Source organism: Bos mutus, chromosome 5 (genome assembly GCF_027580195.1).
Source record: "Bos mutus isolate GX-2022 chromosome 5, NWIPB_WYAK_1.1, whole genome shotgun sequence".
Taxonomy (NCBI): domain Eukaryota; kingdom Metazoa; phylum Chordata; class Mammalia; order Artiodactyla; family Bovidae; genus Bos; species Bos mutus.
Genome location: NC_091621.1, coordinates 47,487,166 through 47,503,875, shown reverse-complemented (window position 1 = coordinate 47,503,875; position 16,710 = coordinate 47,487,166). Strand labels below are relative to the sequence as shown.

General features: G+C 35.5%; 1 protein-coding gene across 4 annotated transcripts in view; it reads left to right on the top strand.

Annotated features, from left to right (window-relative positions):
* VEZT (vezatin, adherens junctions transmembrane protein) overlaps positions 1 to 9,770 on the top strand; it is a 79,735-nt gene extending 69,965 nt beyond the window's left edge. For all 4 annotated transcript variants that reach the window (XM_070370899.1, XM_070370897.1, XM_070370896.1 and 1 more), the window contains exon 12: positions 256 to 9,770. In XM_070370899.1, coding sequence (XP_070227000.1) covers positions 256 to 770 — 515 coding nt within the window. In that variant the 3' untranslated portion in view covers positions 771 to 9,770. The remainder of the gene's footprint in view (positions 1 to 255) is intronic.
* The last annotated feature ends 6,940 nt before the right edge of the window (positions 9,771 to 16,710 follow it).

Sequence of the window (16,710 nt, the reverse complement as noted above, 5' to 3'; positions counted from 1 at the left end):
TGGTTTGAATTAAGAGAATACATGAGGTGTTTTAAAATATTTATCAAAACCCCATCTCATTTCATGTCTTAGGTATTTGATCTCTTATAAAGTTCTCTGGTTTTATAAATTTACTTTGATTTACTAGAAAGTTTTATTTAGCTTTTATTTATTGTTCTTTATAAGAAAAACCTACTTGGAGTTTAAATTAAAGTTTAAATCATTGCTGGGTTTTTAGTTATTATTTTTCTTTCTTTTTTTTTTTTTCCTTTGAAGCTGTGTTGAAATCCTTGTCTCCTGTAGACCCAGTGGAACCCATAAGTAATTCAGAGCCATCAGTGGATTCAGATATGGGGAAAGTTGGTAAAAATGATACTGAAGAGGAAAATAATAAAACCTCTACAGCTGACAATGAAATAAGTAGTAGGACTGAGTATTTATGTGAATACCCTGTAGATGGTAAAAGTAAAGACAATTCTGCAAATGAAGTCTTCTTCCAAGGAGCTGAAGAAAGAGCACATTACCAATGTGAGAGTGAAGATGAGTCTCCGCAGGCAGATGTAGATGGCCTGGCCCCTGCCCACCCAACCCCCAGGGTCTCATCACAGCCCTCCATCAAGCAGAGGCTGGCACAGCTACAGCTGTCCCCTGGTTTCACTTTCACTGCTGGCCTCGCTGCAGAAGTGGCTGCTAGATCTCTCTCCTTTACCACCATGCAGGAACAGACTTTTGGTGATGAGGAGGAAGAACACATAATACAAGAAAATGAAAATGAGGTAGAAGAAAAGTAAGAACCAAGATTTACGTGAAGGATTTTATTCTTTTTTTGTGAAAGTGTTTTAACTTCAAGACTAGAAATTCCACTGGAAAGGGAAAATGAGTGTAAGTTTACTGTGTTTAAAGCTAAGATGTGAAATTATAGGAAGAACCTGGGTTTGAACAACTGATCTGGAAATACTAGTTACCTATAAATGGCAGACCTTTTAGGAGAATAAGAGAAAGGTAAGGGCTCTCTTGAATAAATTGCTGTTTTATTTGCAGCATGACTGATTGATCTTGGAAACTCTTTAAGTATCTTTAATAACAAATGAATTTATCATTTCTTGCCAGAATTTACTACCATAAAATGACTGGGATAATTCTGTTGCAAGAATATTAACATTTAGTAAGGCTCCTTTTTACTGTATTCTCGCAGTTAATAACTGCAGCTATTATGTCAATAACAAGTTGTTTGTATTTAATTTTTGTTTATACCAGTCTTAAAGATACACGTTCTGAATAAAAAAAGTTGAATTCATGAAATTGATGTGTACTGGGGTTTGGAACTAAAACATGGTTTCGAAAGTACTTGGGTTGTAACATGTGTCCTTGTTTGTATGTGTATTCAGTATCTTAAGATTTCTTAATGATCTTGTAAAGAAAAACATTGCACCTTTTTAGGAATTATCCTTTAAGTTTTTGTATATTTATCTTTTTCTGTTGTTGCAACTAAAAGAGATGATACCAAAGTGGGATCTCTGTAGTTCGAGGCCTCATCCCCGACTTTATAAAAAGGTTTCTTCCATCAGTTTCCCTAGAGATAATGGGTGCCATTGCCATCAGTAAATCATGATGCTGCTAATTTCTAGCCTGAAGCTGTACCCTCTCCACCTTAATAAGATTATGGAAACATCCTGTTGACTTCTTGGAAAGCATCCTTGTCTCCTTAATAACTTTATTTACAAACTACCTCCTAAGACGTTGCTTTCCAAATTGTCTCAGTTTCATCTGTTTTGTGTTGTGATTACGTTTTCAAAGTGATATTTTCAAGAGTATATGTTTTTTACTACCTATAGCTCCTATGCACTGACATAGTTTACAGATGTTATTTGAGGAAAATGTAGGAAAAACTCTATGCTACTGTCCTAGAAAGGAAATTATGAATCTAGTGTGCCTTTGGAGTTAAAGAAACACATTTAAATTCTTGTAACTTAGCACTTCAAATGAGTAAATTTTTGTATACCAAAGGGGATTTTTTTTTTTTTCCCAATAATCTAAGGAATTTTATTTTTGGTCCCGAGGAAAAACTTCGTTCTGCTTTATATGAATAATAGCGATTTCATATACTATAAGTGATTCTGCCAGTTGCCAAATATTCTGGGACTTACCCATAATTAAGCTCTTAGGAGCAATATGTTAGGGTGGGCCTGTAACACTTAGAAATAGCTAAATTTCAAGAAAAAATTTTGTGTTGTAACTATTACACTCTTAAATGATAATGCTTAGAGTTTATTTTCACTTGAAATTGCTTAGTTTGCCAACTCCTTTTTTCCTTGAATTTAGAATTATGGAAAAACTTGGATAATCTTTCTCTAAATCTATATAACCTTATACACAGAATTAGAGTTTAATCATTTTTAATTCTATTATTATATATATATATTTTACTACACCAGTTTGTGGGAAATATCTTCATTATATTATGCCAGTTTTATTTAATACTTTCTAAAATGGTACTTTTTAATTTTGAAAGACTAATTTTAATCAGGAATTCTTTTTTATTATTATTTTTAATCAGGAATTCTTAACCTTCCATTCTGATCTGTTTTATTCACTAGTTGTTACTTAGTTCTATGAAAATTCTACTTGAAATCATGATAAGAAGGGTCTTGGAATTGTAATTGAATGTTCTTTTATGTACTTTTCAAAATTTGTCATTTTTTAGAATATTTCCAAGGTAAAAAATTATTTTACCTGTGAAAATTCCTTATTTTCTCTTACAATAGTCTAGCGGTCAGTGTTTCTCTGTTCCTCTCCCCGCCCTCCACCCACCCCCGTGGGCCCACCTGCATTAAAATAAACTGTAGGTCTTATTTTTTTTTAATGCAGATTTGGGGCCGTACTCTCAATTATTCTTAGTGGTCATTTTGGAACAAGATGTAGGTGATATTTATACCCAGTAAAAATCTAACAACTCTGTCTAGGACCTTATTGTTCTTGCCATGAATACCTTAGGAAATAAATAACTCAGTGTAATATACCTAGATATTTTTGTTACTTTTCTCAGAATATTTCAATTTTCCTTATCAGGCTTGTGACTAGTTTTATGGCTGTCATCCTCTGTCCAAAAGAAGCCCTCTGGGGAAAATATTCTGTGGGGAAAACTTGTAATTGTGCTTTCCAAATTTAACAATGGTATTTTGACAGAATAATTCTTGTAAGGAGTAATACCATGAGAGCTTTTAATATAAGTGTTTCTATAAAAAAGGCATTTAGGTCACTCTTAAAGACAAGATTTTTGCCCCTTGCCTACAGTTAGGAAAGTCATGGCAGTAAATGATCTGGTGACAGTTATCATATCTTAAATCCTTTTTTTCCCCAAGCCTTCAGTGAAAGTCTACATATCTGGCCTATCTAGGGCCAGACTTTTGCTGGTCCTGGATTGGCAGGTCGTTGCTTATTTTCACAAGTTGTCTCTTTGATCTGACTTCCAAAGTTAAGTCCTCATTAAAATCAATTGTACTTAACAGCGTGTGAATATATTTCATTAGAAACTCATGCAATTGACTCAAGTTTAATTTCTGAAGTTGTTGAAGATAAAGTCAGAAAAAAATGCATTTAAGGCAACTTTCTATGGAAATTTAAGAATATGGTTTTAAAGAATTAATATAGAAGGATAGACCTGAGTTTAAATCCCAGATCTCTATAATTTAAAAGCTATCAGTGCAGCTGAAGTAATAATATCATGGAGAGTTTTTATATTAAAACCCAAATTCTCTGAATTACTAAATGATATTTGTGACTTCTGACTTCTCAGACATAGTTAAAAAGAAAATAAAACTTTTGAGGCTGGGAAACAAGACCTGTTTATATTAGTAAGCAATTAGTAAATATGTTAATAAAATAGGTCAAAAAATTTAACTCAACTTTTTTGAAAAATAAATAGTAATATTCTGATTCACATAATAAAAATGGTAAAGTTTTTAATGTTAAAGCATAAAAAGAATTAAGTTCTGATACATTTCATACAACTATAAGTCACTGGAGTATTAGTCAAAAGCAACCCTAGAGGTCATTTCACTCTGATGACTGACTTTTACTTACACATCATCAGTAATGTAAAATATGAAATATTTTGATAAATTTATATCATGTGGGAAGAAAAGGTCAATGGATCTGGTTTAATCATAGCATATTGTTTCTCTATCTGAACAAAACAAGAGCTGCATACCATAAGGCTGTAGTATAGCTCATTATTTGAACTAAAGTGGATAACCAGAAAAAGCATAAAGATTGATTTATCCCTCCAATTCTATTTATAAGACATTTATGCAAATCACACTGAGAATTACGAGATGAGCTACAGGTAACACCCTGGTGGTTCAGTGGTTAGGACTCCATGCTTCCATTGCAGGGGCCATGGGTTCAGCTCCTCATTGGGGAACTAAGATCCCACATGCCACATGGTGCAACCAAAAAAAAAAAGAAAACTACAAATATTTTAGAAGGGAAAATATCTTAAATACAGTAACAATCCATTTATATCATCATTGGCTATATCATATGCTAAGGCGGCTACCTTGCATAATTTAATTTTTCAGTTAACTGAGGCAAATCCATTTAATCATTATTTTTTAACAGTTTTATAAGAAATATTCTAAATATACTTTCTACTTCTCTGCATTTTCTTTGTCATCTTTAAGAACATGGGGTGATAACAGAAATCCACCCTTAGGGGCTGCTGAGATATAGAATGCCCTTTACTACGTGACCTTGCGTTGCTGTGCTTTTTGAGTCATATCTGTTTTTCACAGTTTCTCTATCTTCCCTTATAATCAGTTGTCACTTTTTGCTGCTGTCCTGTATGCCTGCTTCCCGCACTAGGCCCCTAACTTGCTGCTTCTAATCTGCTGTGGACTGAGAAACCAGATTGCCAAGCTTGCTAGAATTGTGTCTAAAATAAGAGTAAGTAGACTGAACAAGGCTTAAGGGGCTTTTCTGTCAGTACAGTGCATGGACTTTGTGGTACCTGTTTGGCTGCTCAGCATACTTTTGTTTGCTTCTTAGTTCTTTACTAAGAATTTGCTAAAAATACTTGTTTGAATATGTGATTGCCATACATTTAGAGTATTAATTCAGTTTTTATATGGTGATGTTTCTAAGACTCTCCATTAATGAATTCAGCCATAAAAGAAAATTTGACTATCTTTGTATAAATCACTGTATATATTTTAGGAAAATGTTAAATATTTTGTTCTTGCTAAGTGTTCTAATATAGTATGCAGACTTAAAACTTAGAGCACTATAAGTAGACTTCAACTCTGTTCACCAAGATTTATATTCTAGAACTATTGGTTTGAGACTAAACATGCATGGCTAATTTAGTAAGAACTGCCTAACTGAATATTTGGGGAATGAGTCATTCTAGATATCCCAGTTTTCTGTGGAGCTTAAACCTCTAAAGAGCTTTTAAATTTTTTGGAATTACTGAAGAAAATCTTTTTAAAACAATATGCATCACTGCCTTCTTAAGCAATATATGAAATACATTGAAAAAATTTTGATGTCAAAATGATTGTTACTAACAACAGTTTTACTGTAATAAACTACTCAGGCACTGAAAGCTATATGCCCCTTTACTAAATAAGTCATTCTGCTGTGCCTTTGATTTCTAATAGTTTTGATTCTCTATTACTGCTCACTGAAGTGTGCCTGTAGCAATAGCCTTTCTCTACCTTCATAATGTTCCTTCTAGACTGCTTCAGTTTTGGAAAACAGCTGACTGAGACAGCTAGCATAATGTATAAAAAATACAAAGAGTAAACTGACTCAGTGAAAACCTGAAAAACTGGATTATACCTAACTACATGAATTATAACTTATTACCTGTTTCATTGCTGTCTTTAAGTGTACTAGAATAGAGTCCTGTTCTCAGAATAGAAGAGCTGTCAGTATACCAAAGAAACCATTTTGTTTTCATACTTTACCATCTATATATTTCACGCTGCTAATATTTTTGGCGCTGATTAAAACCAGTGTAGTCAAATTAGCTTTTTCTATAGTACTTTCTATTTGAATTGGATACCGCACGATGCCAAGGATTTCTTTGGCTAGGTTGTTTTTGTTATGTCAGTTTTGTTTTTAGAGAAATGTATCCTCATTTTCAAAACACGAAGTAGGTTGAGCCCTGGAAAATAAGGAAAGTTTTGTTATTGATACTATGGAGAACTGAACGGTAATAAGGATTTTAGACTCAAAACAATTATACACAGGAAAATTATTCTTTGATTATACAAGTTTTTAAGATACTATCTTTTATTCAATTAAATGTATATTAAAAGCTGGCCAAACATAAAAGTGTTAGATCTAATGATCTTGACAGATACTTGAATGACTAAATTCCCACTGCCATTCTGTATTTTGCATGTTTAAGTTATAATTTTATGTGTTAATCAAGCATGATTATTTTTCTTGTGAAAAATAAACATTAGATTTGCATGTTATATAATATCTGCAAGTAAAATTCAAACCTGTCCAGAAAGTGATACTTGTCTGATATCAGCACTGAACTACTTGCTTTTACCAAAGTCTGATTGTGTTTTAGTAACCATATGTTGATTCATCCTGCCATCTAATTACACGGTAATTAGAGAATCAGCCCACTTATTTTATGGCCATGCCTCAAAGTCAGCTTTCAGTTATTCATGCTGCTAGAAGGGAATTATGATACAATTTTCATCAAAAAATAGATGATCCAAAACACTGTCTTAAGTTGAAGCTGCCATTACAAAATAGTTATGAAGCCAAACTTGGTTTAGTGATACAAGGAGAAAAATTCTCTTTAAGTGTAGTTGTGAGAAGAAAATGACTCTACCTAGTATAATTGCTGTAAATCAAAAAGAGGGTGAATTGATTCCAGAATTCACATATACAGAAGTTTAGCATGAATAAGGAGTTGATTTTTATGGATATCCTAAAATGTGTGATAAATTAAAATACATATGTTTTAAATGCTATAAATTTTAATATATATTTTAACCTGTGAGCTATTCAGTTAGTTTCATTTCTATTTACTAATTTCATTTGTTAAATATCAAACATTTTACTGCAACAGGACAGTATTTAAGTTGTGTATACTTTGGAATACACTGTTTTTAAAAGTGAGTATATTCTGTGAGATACTGTTGCACAAGTATATTTCTCCTCTCATTTATATTTTAAGAGTTTCTCCAAATAAGAGATAATTTTACTATTTTGGACTTGACATTTTTCACTTTTTAGCATTTTCTTAAAGGTCGGCTACCTACAAATTATTTTATCATTGAACATATTTTAAAAACTAACACAGTCTTTTACAAGTAATTACATTCTTTTTCCCTTCCCAAGTACATCTATAATATATTAGCTCAAATGGAATCTGTATTAGCTGAATCACAGTATTTTCTGCACTTTTATTTCACCAACTTGTACTTCTGTTCATAACATGATTTAAATAATGCTTACTCAAGCACAGTACTAGCATCTGTCGACATACAGAAAGCTCCAGATATGTTACACCCATCCCTTAAAGACTGGCTTATGGTTCTGGTACAGCCCTGGAGGTCCATATGAGTGAAAAGCCAGAAGTCTGCCTGAGCTGAAAACACTCCCAAGGAGTTTGGTTTTGTTTGGGTTTGTTCTAGGTATGGTCCCAGGGATCCCAGATCAAACCAGGCCCCTGGGCCTATCCTAGAACCAACCTAAACTCGCGCATCATTCCTGGAACGTCAAGAGTGTGAAGGCTGAAGACAACCTGAAGCTGACGAGACATACTGAGTTTAATGTTTTTTTTGTATGTGTGCCTATGTGTGAACAAGAATTGGTTCCTTAATCCTTCTCAAATAGAGGGATGACAGTGGACAAGATAGTCTTACCAGACTTTGACATTATAGTAATTTATCACAATAGGAACGTGGTATATAATATGGTTATTATTAATTGCCAGTGAGAAGCATTGTTCTTAAAATTTTTATTATCTGGTCTCTATTTTTAGGGTAAGCAACTTAGCCACCAAAACAAATTTCCCTCCTCCCCAAATTCATGATTTCTGCTTTTGCTTTTCTCAAAAACTTTCTACTCAACAATAGTATCACAGTCTCATTTAACTAATTTTTCATAGTTTCTAAAAAGGTATTCTAAAAAGTCTTTGCTTTCTTGCTGCATTGTAGATGATTCTTAAACTCTTGTTTCTGGAATTTAATGCCTTTTTCTTTTAATCTGTTACTGAATCTACCACATTGCTTTCAGCTTGCTTTTTGAAATTCAGATCTGGGGAGAACTTGAGCAACATTTGTAGATGCTCCATCCCTGTTAGACTCAATGTAGGCTGCATTTTGGAATCTGCTATAAGATTTTTAGCAAGGTTCTTTATTTTTGTTCCCTGCTGCTCTGGATTTTTAAAATATTCTGACCTAGTTGATTTATCAAATGGCCTCATATTATAACATCACTATAGTCATATACATGTTTTTATTTAATTTGGAGAACAAGATTTCTGAACAGGCATATTGAAAACACCCCCAAAGGTTGTTATACACCTTTGGTTATTATATTTGTATATTGTATTATACAATATAATATTTGTATATTATACAAAATAATATTTGTATATTATACACCAAAGGTTATTAATACACAATGAAAATGTATACTTTTGGTAATACTAGCATTTCAGTAGATTTAGACCATGTTTGAAGTAATTGCAGACTAAGCAGGGACTGTACCTGTGAAAGCAGCTGAAACTGTGCTATTCTTCCAAGCCTTGTCACACTAGAAAAATCTGGCCAGTGAGGTGTCCTTTAACATAGGACTGAGAGACTGTCCATCTGAAGAACTCAACCCTGGGCTTATTTCTGTATTACATTCGTTATGTAGATGCTTCATCCCATGGATTCTGTTATTTTTGCCTTTTAAATCTTGCTATGTTTACGCTTCTCAATGTTTTTCTTTTTGCACAATGTTTTCCTGTTTGTGTAAATCAAAGCACTGTACATGTTACTCTGTGTGTGTGTATATATTCTTAATAAAAGAGTAGACTATGGGTCTACTGATTTTGAATTTTAAAGCTAAATGATTTAAATGTGTTTTATTGTCTTGTAAATTCACTCTTAATTTATGCCTCGTCTTCTCATTCATTTTTTTCTCTAATGGACTATATAGATTTAATAGGTGAGCCTTATTTTCATCTTCTGCCAGAATTTGACATTTTGTGTTCACCCAAACATGAAGAAGTTCTGTCATCTGCATTCTTATATCAGTGCACAGTTAACTTTATTTCTTGACAGTTAGCCCAGCTTATGTTTATATACAGTAAGTATTCTTGGTTATGGGAAGGGGCCTGTCTACTCACTTTTAACATGGTTATTTATGAACACTGACAATAGGAATTTGCATACTGTCCTACAAAGTTGATGCTTATTTACATAGGAAGTTTCTAAAGTCTGCCTTCACTTTAGATATTTTCAGAGTGTTAAGGTGTATTTTTTAAATATCATTTGAAAATATTCTTTCAGAGATGCTTTAATTTTTACTTTTCGACTACTTATGTTTTATATGGTAAAACTACGTTTCCAACCCTACTTGAAGACTTGAGAGTATAACCTTTTTTGAACAGTAATTTCTTTGATAACTCTATGTTTTTTATCATAATGCATTTTTGTGAACTGTTTTAAAAGATTTTACAAAATCCCAACAGTAGGTTTGTACATATCTCTATTATTGTCGTTCCTCCTTAGCCTAAGTCTCCAATAAAATCTGTACTTCTTTATACTTTGTACCTTTTGTATTCTGGTGTTTGTCACATGAATTAGCCAAAAGATAAAATTTCTTTTTCTGTTTCTTCTGTCTTTATTTTTTTATTGGACTTTTTTTTTTTCCCCCAATATTTTTTCCCAAAAGACAGTGGTTGTCTAGGAAAGCCTTGGATTCATTAGTCTGTTTGATCATTCAGGTGCCTCACATGAGACTTTATCAGCGCAAAAGCATCAGGTTAAGTGTAAAAACTCCATTTTACCATTCTCTGTGACATTCTCATCCTGTTACATTTGTTGCCTTACATGACCTCCCTTACAGAAAGGGCCTGTTGAACTAATAAGGGAGTTAAGGTCCTGTGGATTATACTTTTCCTGTGTAATGAATGGAAAGTTGGTTTTAACTTTCCTAAGCTTAGCTATAGACTTGGGAACATTCATGGTAATTCCACAGTGGCTCTTCAGACTGAATGCTGGTTAAAGAGAAAGTGATCTTCCTTGAACTGAACTTTTAAATAAATAAGCTACCCCTTTGCAGAAAAGATTTGAGGCAAGGAAATTTTGCTCTTGTCTGAGATTTTTTTAATTAAAAATGCAAAGATAAAGTAGATTGTATATAGTTTACTCTACCGGATCCTGAAGTCATTGGGTAGGAAATATCCCATATGATAATCACTCCTTGTCTTCACAGTTTGCTTTTGAAGATCCTTAGCAGATGTGCCATAACCATTGAAAATAAAGTTGGCAAATAGTAATTTTCCCCGAATATACATCTGTAAAAATTAATAAAACTCTTAGAGAAAATGGCCAGATGAAAATTAGTCCTGTTTGTTTGAAGTAACATCTTAGATGTGTCTGTACAAGAAAATATTAATTTTTATATACAAAATAATGTTAGGTAATAAACATGTTCCTAGAATCCAGATATGTTGTTTGAAGATTAAAAAAACAGGCTCAGTTGTTTTCTCACTCAAAGTCATACACATGAGGTGGCAGAACCAATGTCCAAACCAATTCTAAAAGGATAACCAGCCTTCATCATTATGGTAAGCTACTTGTGGATACATTTAATTTTACAGCTAACCTCTAGGATAAAGTAGAAAGACCTGAATTGGAAGTCAGTAGAGTTGGATTGTGGACAAAGCTACTTTCTCAGTCTCAGACAAATCATTTAATCATAATGAGCCACAGTTTGCTCAGTAAGAAAAAGACAGTTGCTCATGTGAATGTATGGCAAAACCCACCACAATATTATAAAGTAATTAGCTTCCAAATAAAATAGAAAAAGACAGTTGTCATTTATGAATTGGACTAGACTTCCAAAATCCTCTTCTAGGAGTAAGATTCTCAGATTGTCTCTTTCTTAAAGAGATACAGTTCCACTATGTAAAGCCATATTTGTCTTTTCCTTCCAGGGTGCAAGAGAGCTAATATTTAGGCACAGGTGAGCATCTTGGAAATTATTCAATTTTTAGAGGCTAGAAAGGTTAAGAAGAGGTGGCAGGGGAAGGAGATAGTAGTTTTAAAACAATGTAGCTGGTTCCAACACAGAAAATAACCTAAGAAGTAAGTGTACCGTATTTTTAAAGTTGTCCAGTACAAGTGCTTTAACGGGACTGTAAGGTTCAGAAGAAACAGTTGTTCTCTATGATGACATGTTATTTCTTTCCTCTTAGCATGATCTTTAAATCATGAAGGGATGTCCTATTGCAAGGTTTGCTCAAGGAAGAGAATAATTATTATTATTTCATTTTAGGAACAAAAGAATCTCTCCTGTTTCCTTTCTGGGATCATCTATAAACACTGGCTGAGATGGAGCTTGGTGTGGTTCCTTGATCTGAAACACATTCTTTGACTTTATTCTTTAGCACCCATGTCTGGCTGTTAGTCGTGAAGCTACTTATCTTGCCTGTACTTAGATACATGATTAATGATAGGCAGTGACAAAGGTACTGTGTTCAGTGTATGAATATTTCACAAGATCGGAAGAATTTAACAATGATAATCTCTTAAACATTGATATCAGGGTAACTTAGCTATTTTTTTCTACAAAGATAAATGTGAAACATTTGTATAATAGAAAAAAATGTAGTTTAAGAAATTGATAAGTTGCAAATGTGCAGGATTTCATTGTTATTTGGGGCTTATAATCATCCATATAAGCCATCCCCTCTTAGGTTGAAATTGAAGCCTAGAAAAAAGTGGACAAAGCAGCAATCTTTTGTTCTTGGAGAAATAACTTAGTCAAAATACAGAGAAATGTTAGACTAGGAAAAAAAAAAAAAAAAAAACCTTAAGTTTGTGTGTGTCCAGAAGCCAGGATATGACCAGACACAGTATTAAAATTTTAAGTATTTTCTTACTGAAATCATGTTGAATTTGAGTTTCAGTTGAGCTTCAAAACCTGGAATAAATAATCCAGATGTTCTCAGCATTTTATCAAATAAAGACTCCTGATGTTATTTTCCCCATGGGACCTATGCTTTGAAATTTTTTTAATCTATCACATAATCTATGTTCATTAAAACTCTGTAGATTGGGACTTCCTGGACGTCCAGTGGCTAAGATGCCATACTTTCAATGCTGGGGCCTCAGATCTGATCACTGGTCAAGGAACTAAATCCCACCTGTCATAACTTAGTTCCCAAGCCGCAACTAAAGATCCTGCATGCCGCAACAAAGATTGAAGAGCCCGAGTGCCTCAACTAAGACCTGATGCAGCCAAATAAATACTTTTTTAAAAATACTCTGTAAGTTGCATACCCTCCCAAGTCCCTCCCTTCTTTGTTTTTTCAGCTAGCCAAAGTTATAATGGCCATTTAATCAGAGTGTATGCTGCATGCTGGGCTTCCCAGGTGGCACTAGCGATAAAGAACCTGCCTGCCAATGCAGGAGGTAGAAGAGATGTGGGTTCAATCCCTGGGTCAGGAAGATCCCCTGGAGTAGGAAATGGCAACTTACTCCAGTATAATTTTTTTTTTTTTTTTTTAATACTCCAGTATTCTTGCCTGGAGAATCCCATGGACAGAGGAGCCTGGTGAGCTACAGTCCATGAATTGCAAAAGAGTCAGACATGACTAAGCACTCATGCAAGAGGGATATGGAGGATGCAGAATGCTTTTTATGGTGATCAGGTGTGAGGAAGTGAGGGAACCATCCCCCACAGAAGAGTATTGCAGAAGCTGTAAGTGAAAGGGCTTTGAGGCAGGAACAGAAGTAAAGAGGCAAGAGCGGCTGAAGCCCCACAAGAAAGGAGCTGGTCAGTCAGGGAGGGTCTTGAAATGAACAAGGCTTTTACTTTGAGTTAGGAAGCCTTTGGAGGTTGTTGGGCATTAAAGTAACATGGCTTAGATTTTTGCAGATCTGTTGGCTATTGCAGTGATCTGTGTGAGGGATGCTGGGTGGTGGTAGTGAAGGCAGTCAGGGGTGATCAAATTCTGGATCTATGTTGAAGGCAGAGCCAACAGGACTTGCTGATGTAATTAATGTGCAGTATAAGAAAAGGGAGGTCTAGAAACTTCTATGGTGTTCAGCTTGAGAAACTGGAGGGACAGAGTTGTCATTTATTGAGAAGGAGCACCCAGTAAGGTTTGGGTAGAAATTGAACTGATTTTGGATAGGCTACATATGAAATACTTATTAATCTTTAGGTGGAAATAGGAACAAGCAATTTGATATATGAGTTTAGGAGAGAGATCCAGACTGGGAGATGTCACAGTTTGGGATGTGGTTAAAGGTATGAATATAGGTCAGATGATAGAGTCGGAAAGCTGAGATCTTTCTTTGGGTATCTGAAGCTGGAAATCAGGAGATAAAAAGGAAACTGCCAAGACTGAATGAGAGCAGTCAGACATAAGAGTGGTGTTCTGAAGCTGAATGAACAAAGTATTTTATAACAGATTAATTGTCAGTTCAGTTCAGTTGCTCAGTCGTGTCCGATTCTTTGTGACCCCATGGACTGCAGCACTCCAGGCCTCCCTGTCCATCACCAGCTCCCAGAGTTTACTCAAACTCATGTCCATTGAGTCGGTGATACCATCCAACCATCTCATCCTCCATCGTCTGTTGGGAGCCGGCATATTGCATATTGAGTGCATATTGCATATTGAGTGCAGCACTTTCACAGCATAATCTTTCAGGATCTGGAATAGCTCAGCTGGAAGTCTATCACTGCCGGGAGCCAGCGTAAGGAACTCCACCCGTGGCAAAGGTCATGAGGAAGGAGGCTCGGCATACGCAAAGGCGGGATCGAGCCTCAGGAGTCCCCCTGGAAATTCTCGAGCATCTACCCCCATAACCACAGTCTGCCTACTTTCTGCTTTGTGCTTTCACCTACACCTCTGACTTTACGGGGGCCTGTCCCCTACTACCTCTCTCTGAAAAAAGAGTTAACTTAAAGCTCCAGTTAATAAAGTTCCTGGGTGTGACAGTGTTTCAACTTACAAACTCCTTTGGAAATCCTCTAGCCTACCTGAATAGGTTTTTCCGGCCACATGTGATTGTTCAGAGCTTCCCAACTGTGAGAGGCAGGAGACGTTCTAAACTGTCTAAATACAGATTCCTTTGAGTAGTTAAAAGATTGATTAGAAATTGTATTGGTGAAGGGTTTTTCACTTGTTGGGCCAATGTTTGCTGCTAAGTCTCCATATCCCTTACCTGCTGTGTCCCTGGCAGTGTATTGATTAATATAATTGGTGTAAGTAGTAGCTTTAATGTTTGTAACCTTGGACCCTTGAGTTAATTCTTTTTTGTTGTAGCCCACCACACCTTTGCCCTATAGGAATGCAACTTTAATGCTTTTGGAGGGTGGCGCCTGCCTAATCACCTTTAGAGAAAAATAAGTTTTCTGAAGAAAGGGTCTTAAGATGTTAACAGGCCTCCGGGCCAGAAGATGATGCAAATCACCTAAACTTTTGCATATGATAAGTTTGCAGGAAGAAAGCCTGGCTTACTGCATGACTCTACCCCTTCCCCCATTATCCTTTATGCATAACTTAAGGTATAAAAACTACTTTGGAAAATAAAGTGCGGGCCTTGTTCACCAAAACTTGGTCTCCCCATGTCGTTCTTTCTCTCACCTTCTGGCTGAATTATTCAGCCTCTTTTCTCCACTGAATTTCCTCACTGAGCTATCCTCATTCTGTTACTCTTTATATCTTTGATAAATATTTAAATAAATAGGTCACCGATGCCGTCTCTCCTTCGAATACCCTGGATCAGCCAGGGCTGGACCCCGGCAATCGTCCCCTTCTCCTCCCACTCTCAGTCTTTCCCAGCATCAGGGTCTTTTCCAATGAGTCAGTTCTTCACATCAGGTGGCCAAAGTATTGGAGTTTCAGCTTCTACATCAGTCCTTCCAATGAATATTCAAGACTGATTTCCTTTAGGATGGACTGGTTGGATCTCCTTGCAATCCAAGAGACACTCAAGAGTCTCCTCCAACACCACAGTTCAAAAGCATCAATTCTTTAGTGCTCAGCTTTCTTTATAGTCCAACTCTCACATCCATACATGACTACTGGAAAAACCATAGCCTTGACTAGATGGACCTTTATTGGCAAAGTAACGTCTCTGCTTTTTAATATTCTGTCTAGGTTGGTCATAACTTTTCTTCCAAGGAGTAAGCGTCTTTATAATTTCATGGCTGAAGTCACCATCTGCAGTGATTTTGGAGTCCCAAAAAATAAAGTCTCTTACTGTTTCTACTGTTTCCCCATCTATTAACATGTCAAATGCTGCTAAAAGATCAAGAAAGGTGAGGCCTTTGGGTATCTTCAGAGCAATGCAGGAGACCTGGTTTTGATTGCTGGGTCGGGAATATTGCCTAGAGAAGGGAAAGGCTACCCACTCCAGTGTTCTTGGGTTTCTTTTGTGACTTAGCTGGTAAAGAATCCACCTCCAATGCAGGAGACCTGGGTTCGATTCCTGGGCTGGGAAGATCCCCTGGAGAAGGCAAAAGCTACCCACTCTGTTATTCTGGCCTGAAGAATTCCATGGACTGTGTAGTCCATGGGGTTGCAAAAGGTGGGACACAACTAAGTGACTTTTACACACAGAGCAATGCCTGCTCAAGTTCTTTGCTCATTTTTTATTGAGCTATTGGTTTATAAACCAATTGGGCTATTGGTTTATTTTGTTGTTGAGTTTTAGGAGTTCTTTATATCGTCTGGATATTAATCTTTTATCAGATATATGCTTTGCAAGTTTTTCCCCTTCTGTGAGTATGTTTACACTCTTTAATAGTGTCCTTTGACAATAAACATATTTAATTTTGATGTAGAAAAAAAATATTATTTTTCTTTTGTTGCTAAATCTCCTCTTTTCAAGAAAGTCAATAATAACACCTGGTTCATAGGATTATTATGAGGATCAAATAAATTACTACATGTGAATACATATAAAAAGACTGGGACAATACTTACCATGTCAGAAGCATTCAATAAATACTAGCCATTATTCAGGCTAAGTTTAGTACAAAAACCATGGGTTAGAGGGATAGAATTATGTGACATGAAAGCCACTGGAGCAGAGTCTCAGGACCACGATCAGCAGTGTAAAATGATGCAGAGATGTCAAATAAGATCCCACAAACTTAGACTTGACACCAACAAGGTAAGACCGTGGTAAGACAGAGTTAGATGCCAAATTATACTGGATGGAAAAAAACTGTTAGGCTCTTTTTTGTCCAGGGTCAAGTCTCCTACTGTTTATGCTCTTATGGTGCTCCAAAACAAGAATAAACCTGTGGGGGGTTGCTAAGGTACAAATTTGACTGGATTTGGAGTCAAAACAACTAGGTTAGAGTCTCTGGTCTCCTACCACTTGATGCCTGTGCTCACTTCCAGAGTTCCCATTTCCTCACTTAAAGGACAATTATTCCTATGTTACGAGGTCAACGAGGGTTTGAAAAGTAAACATAATGGTAAGTCATTAATTAATATTGTCATAATAAATGGTTCTAACT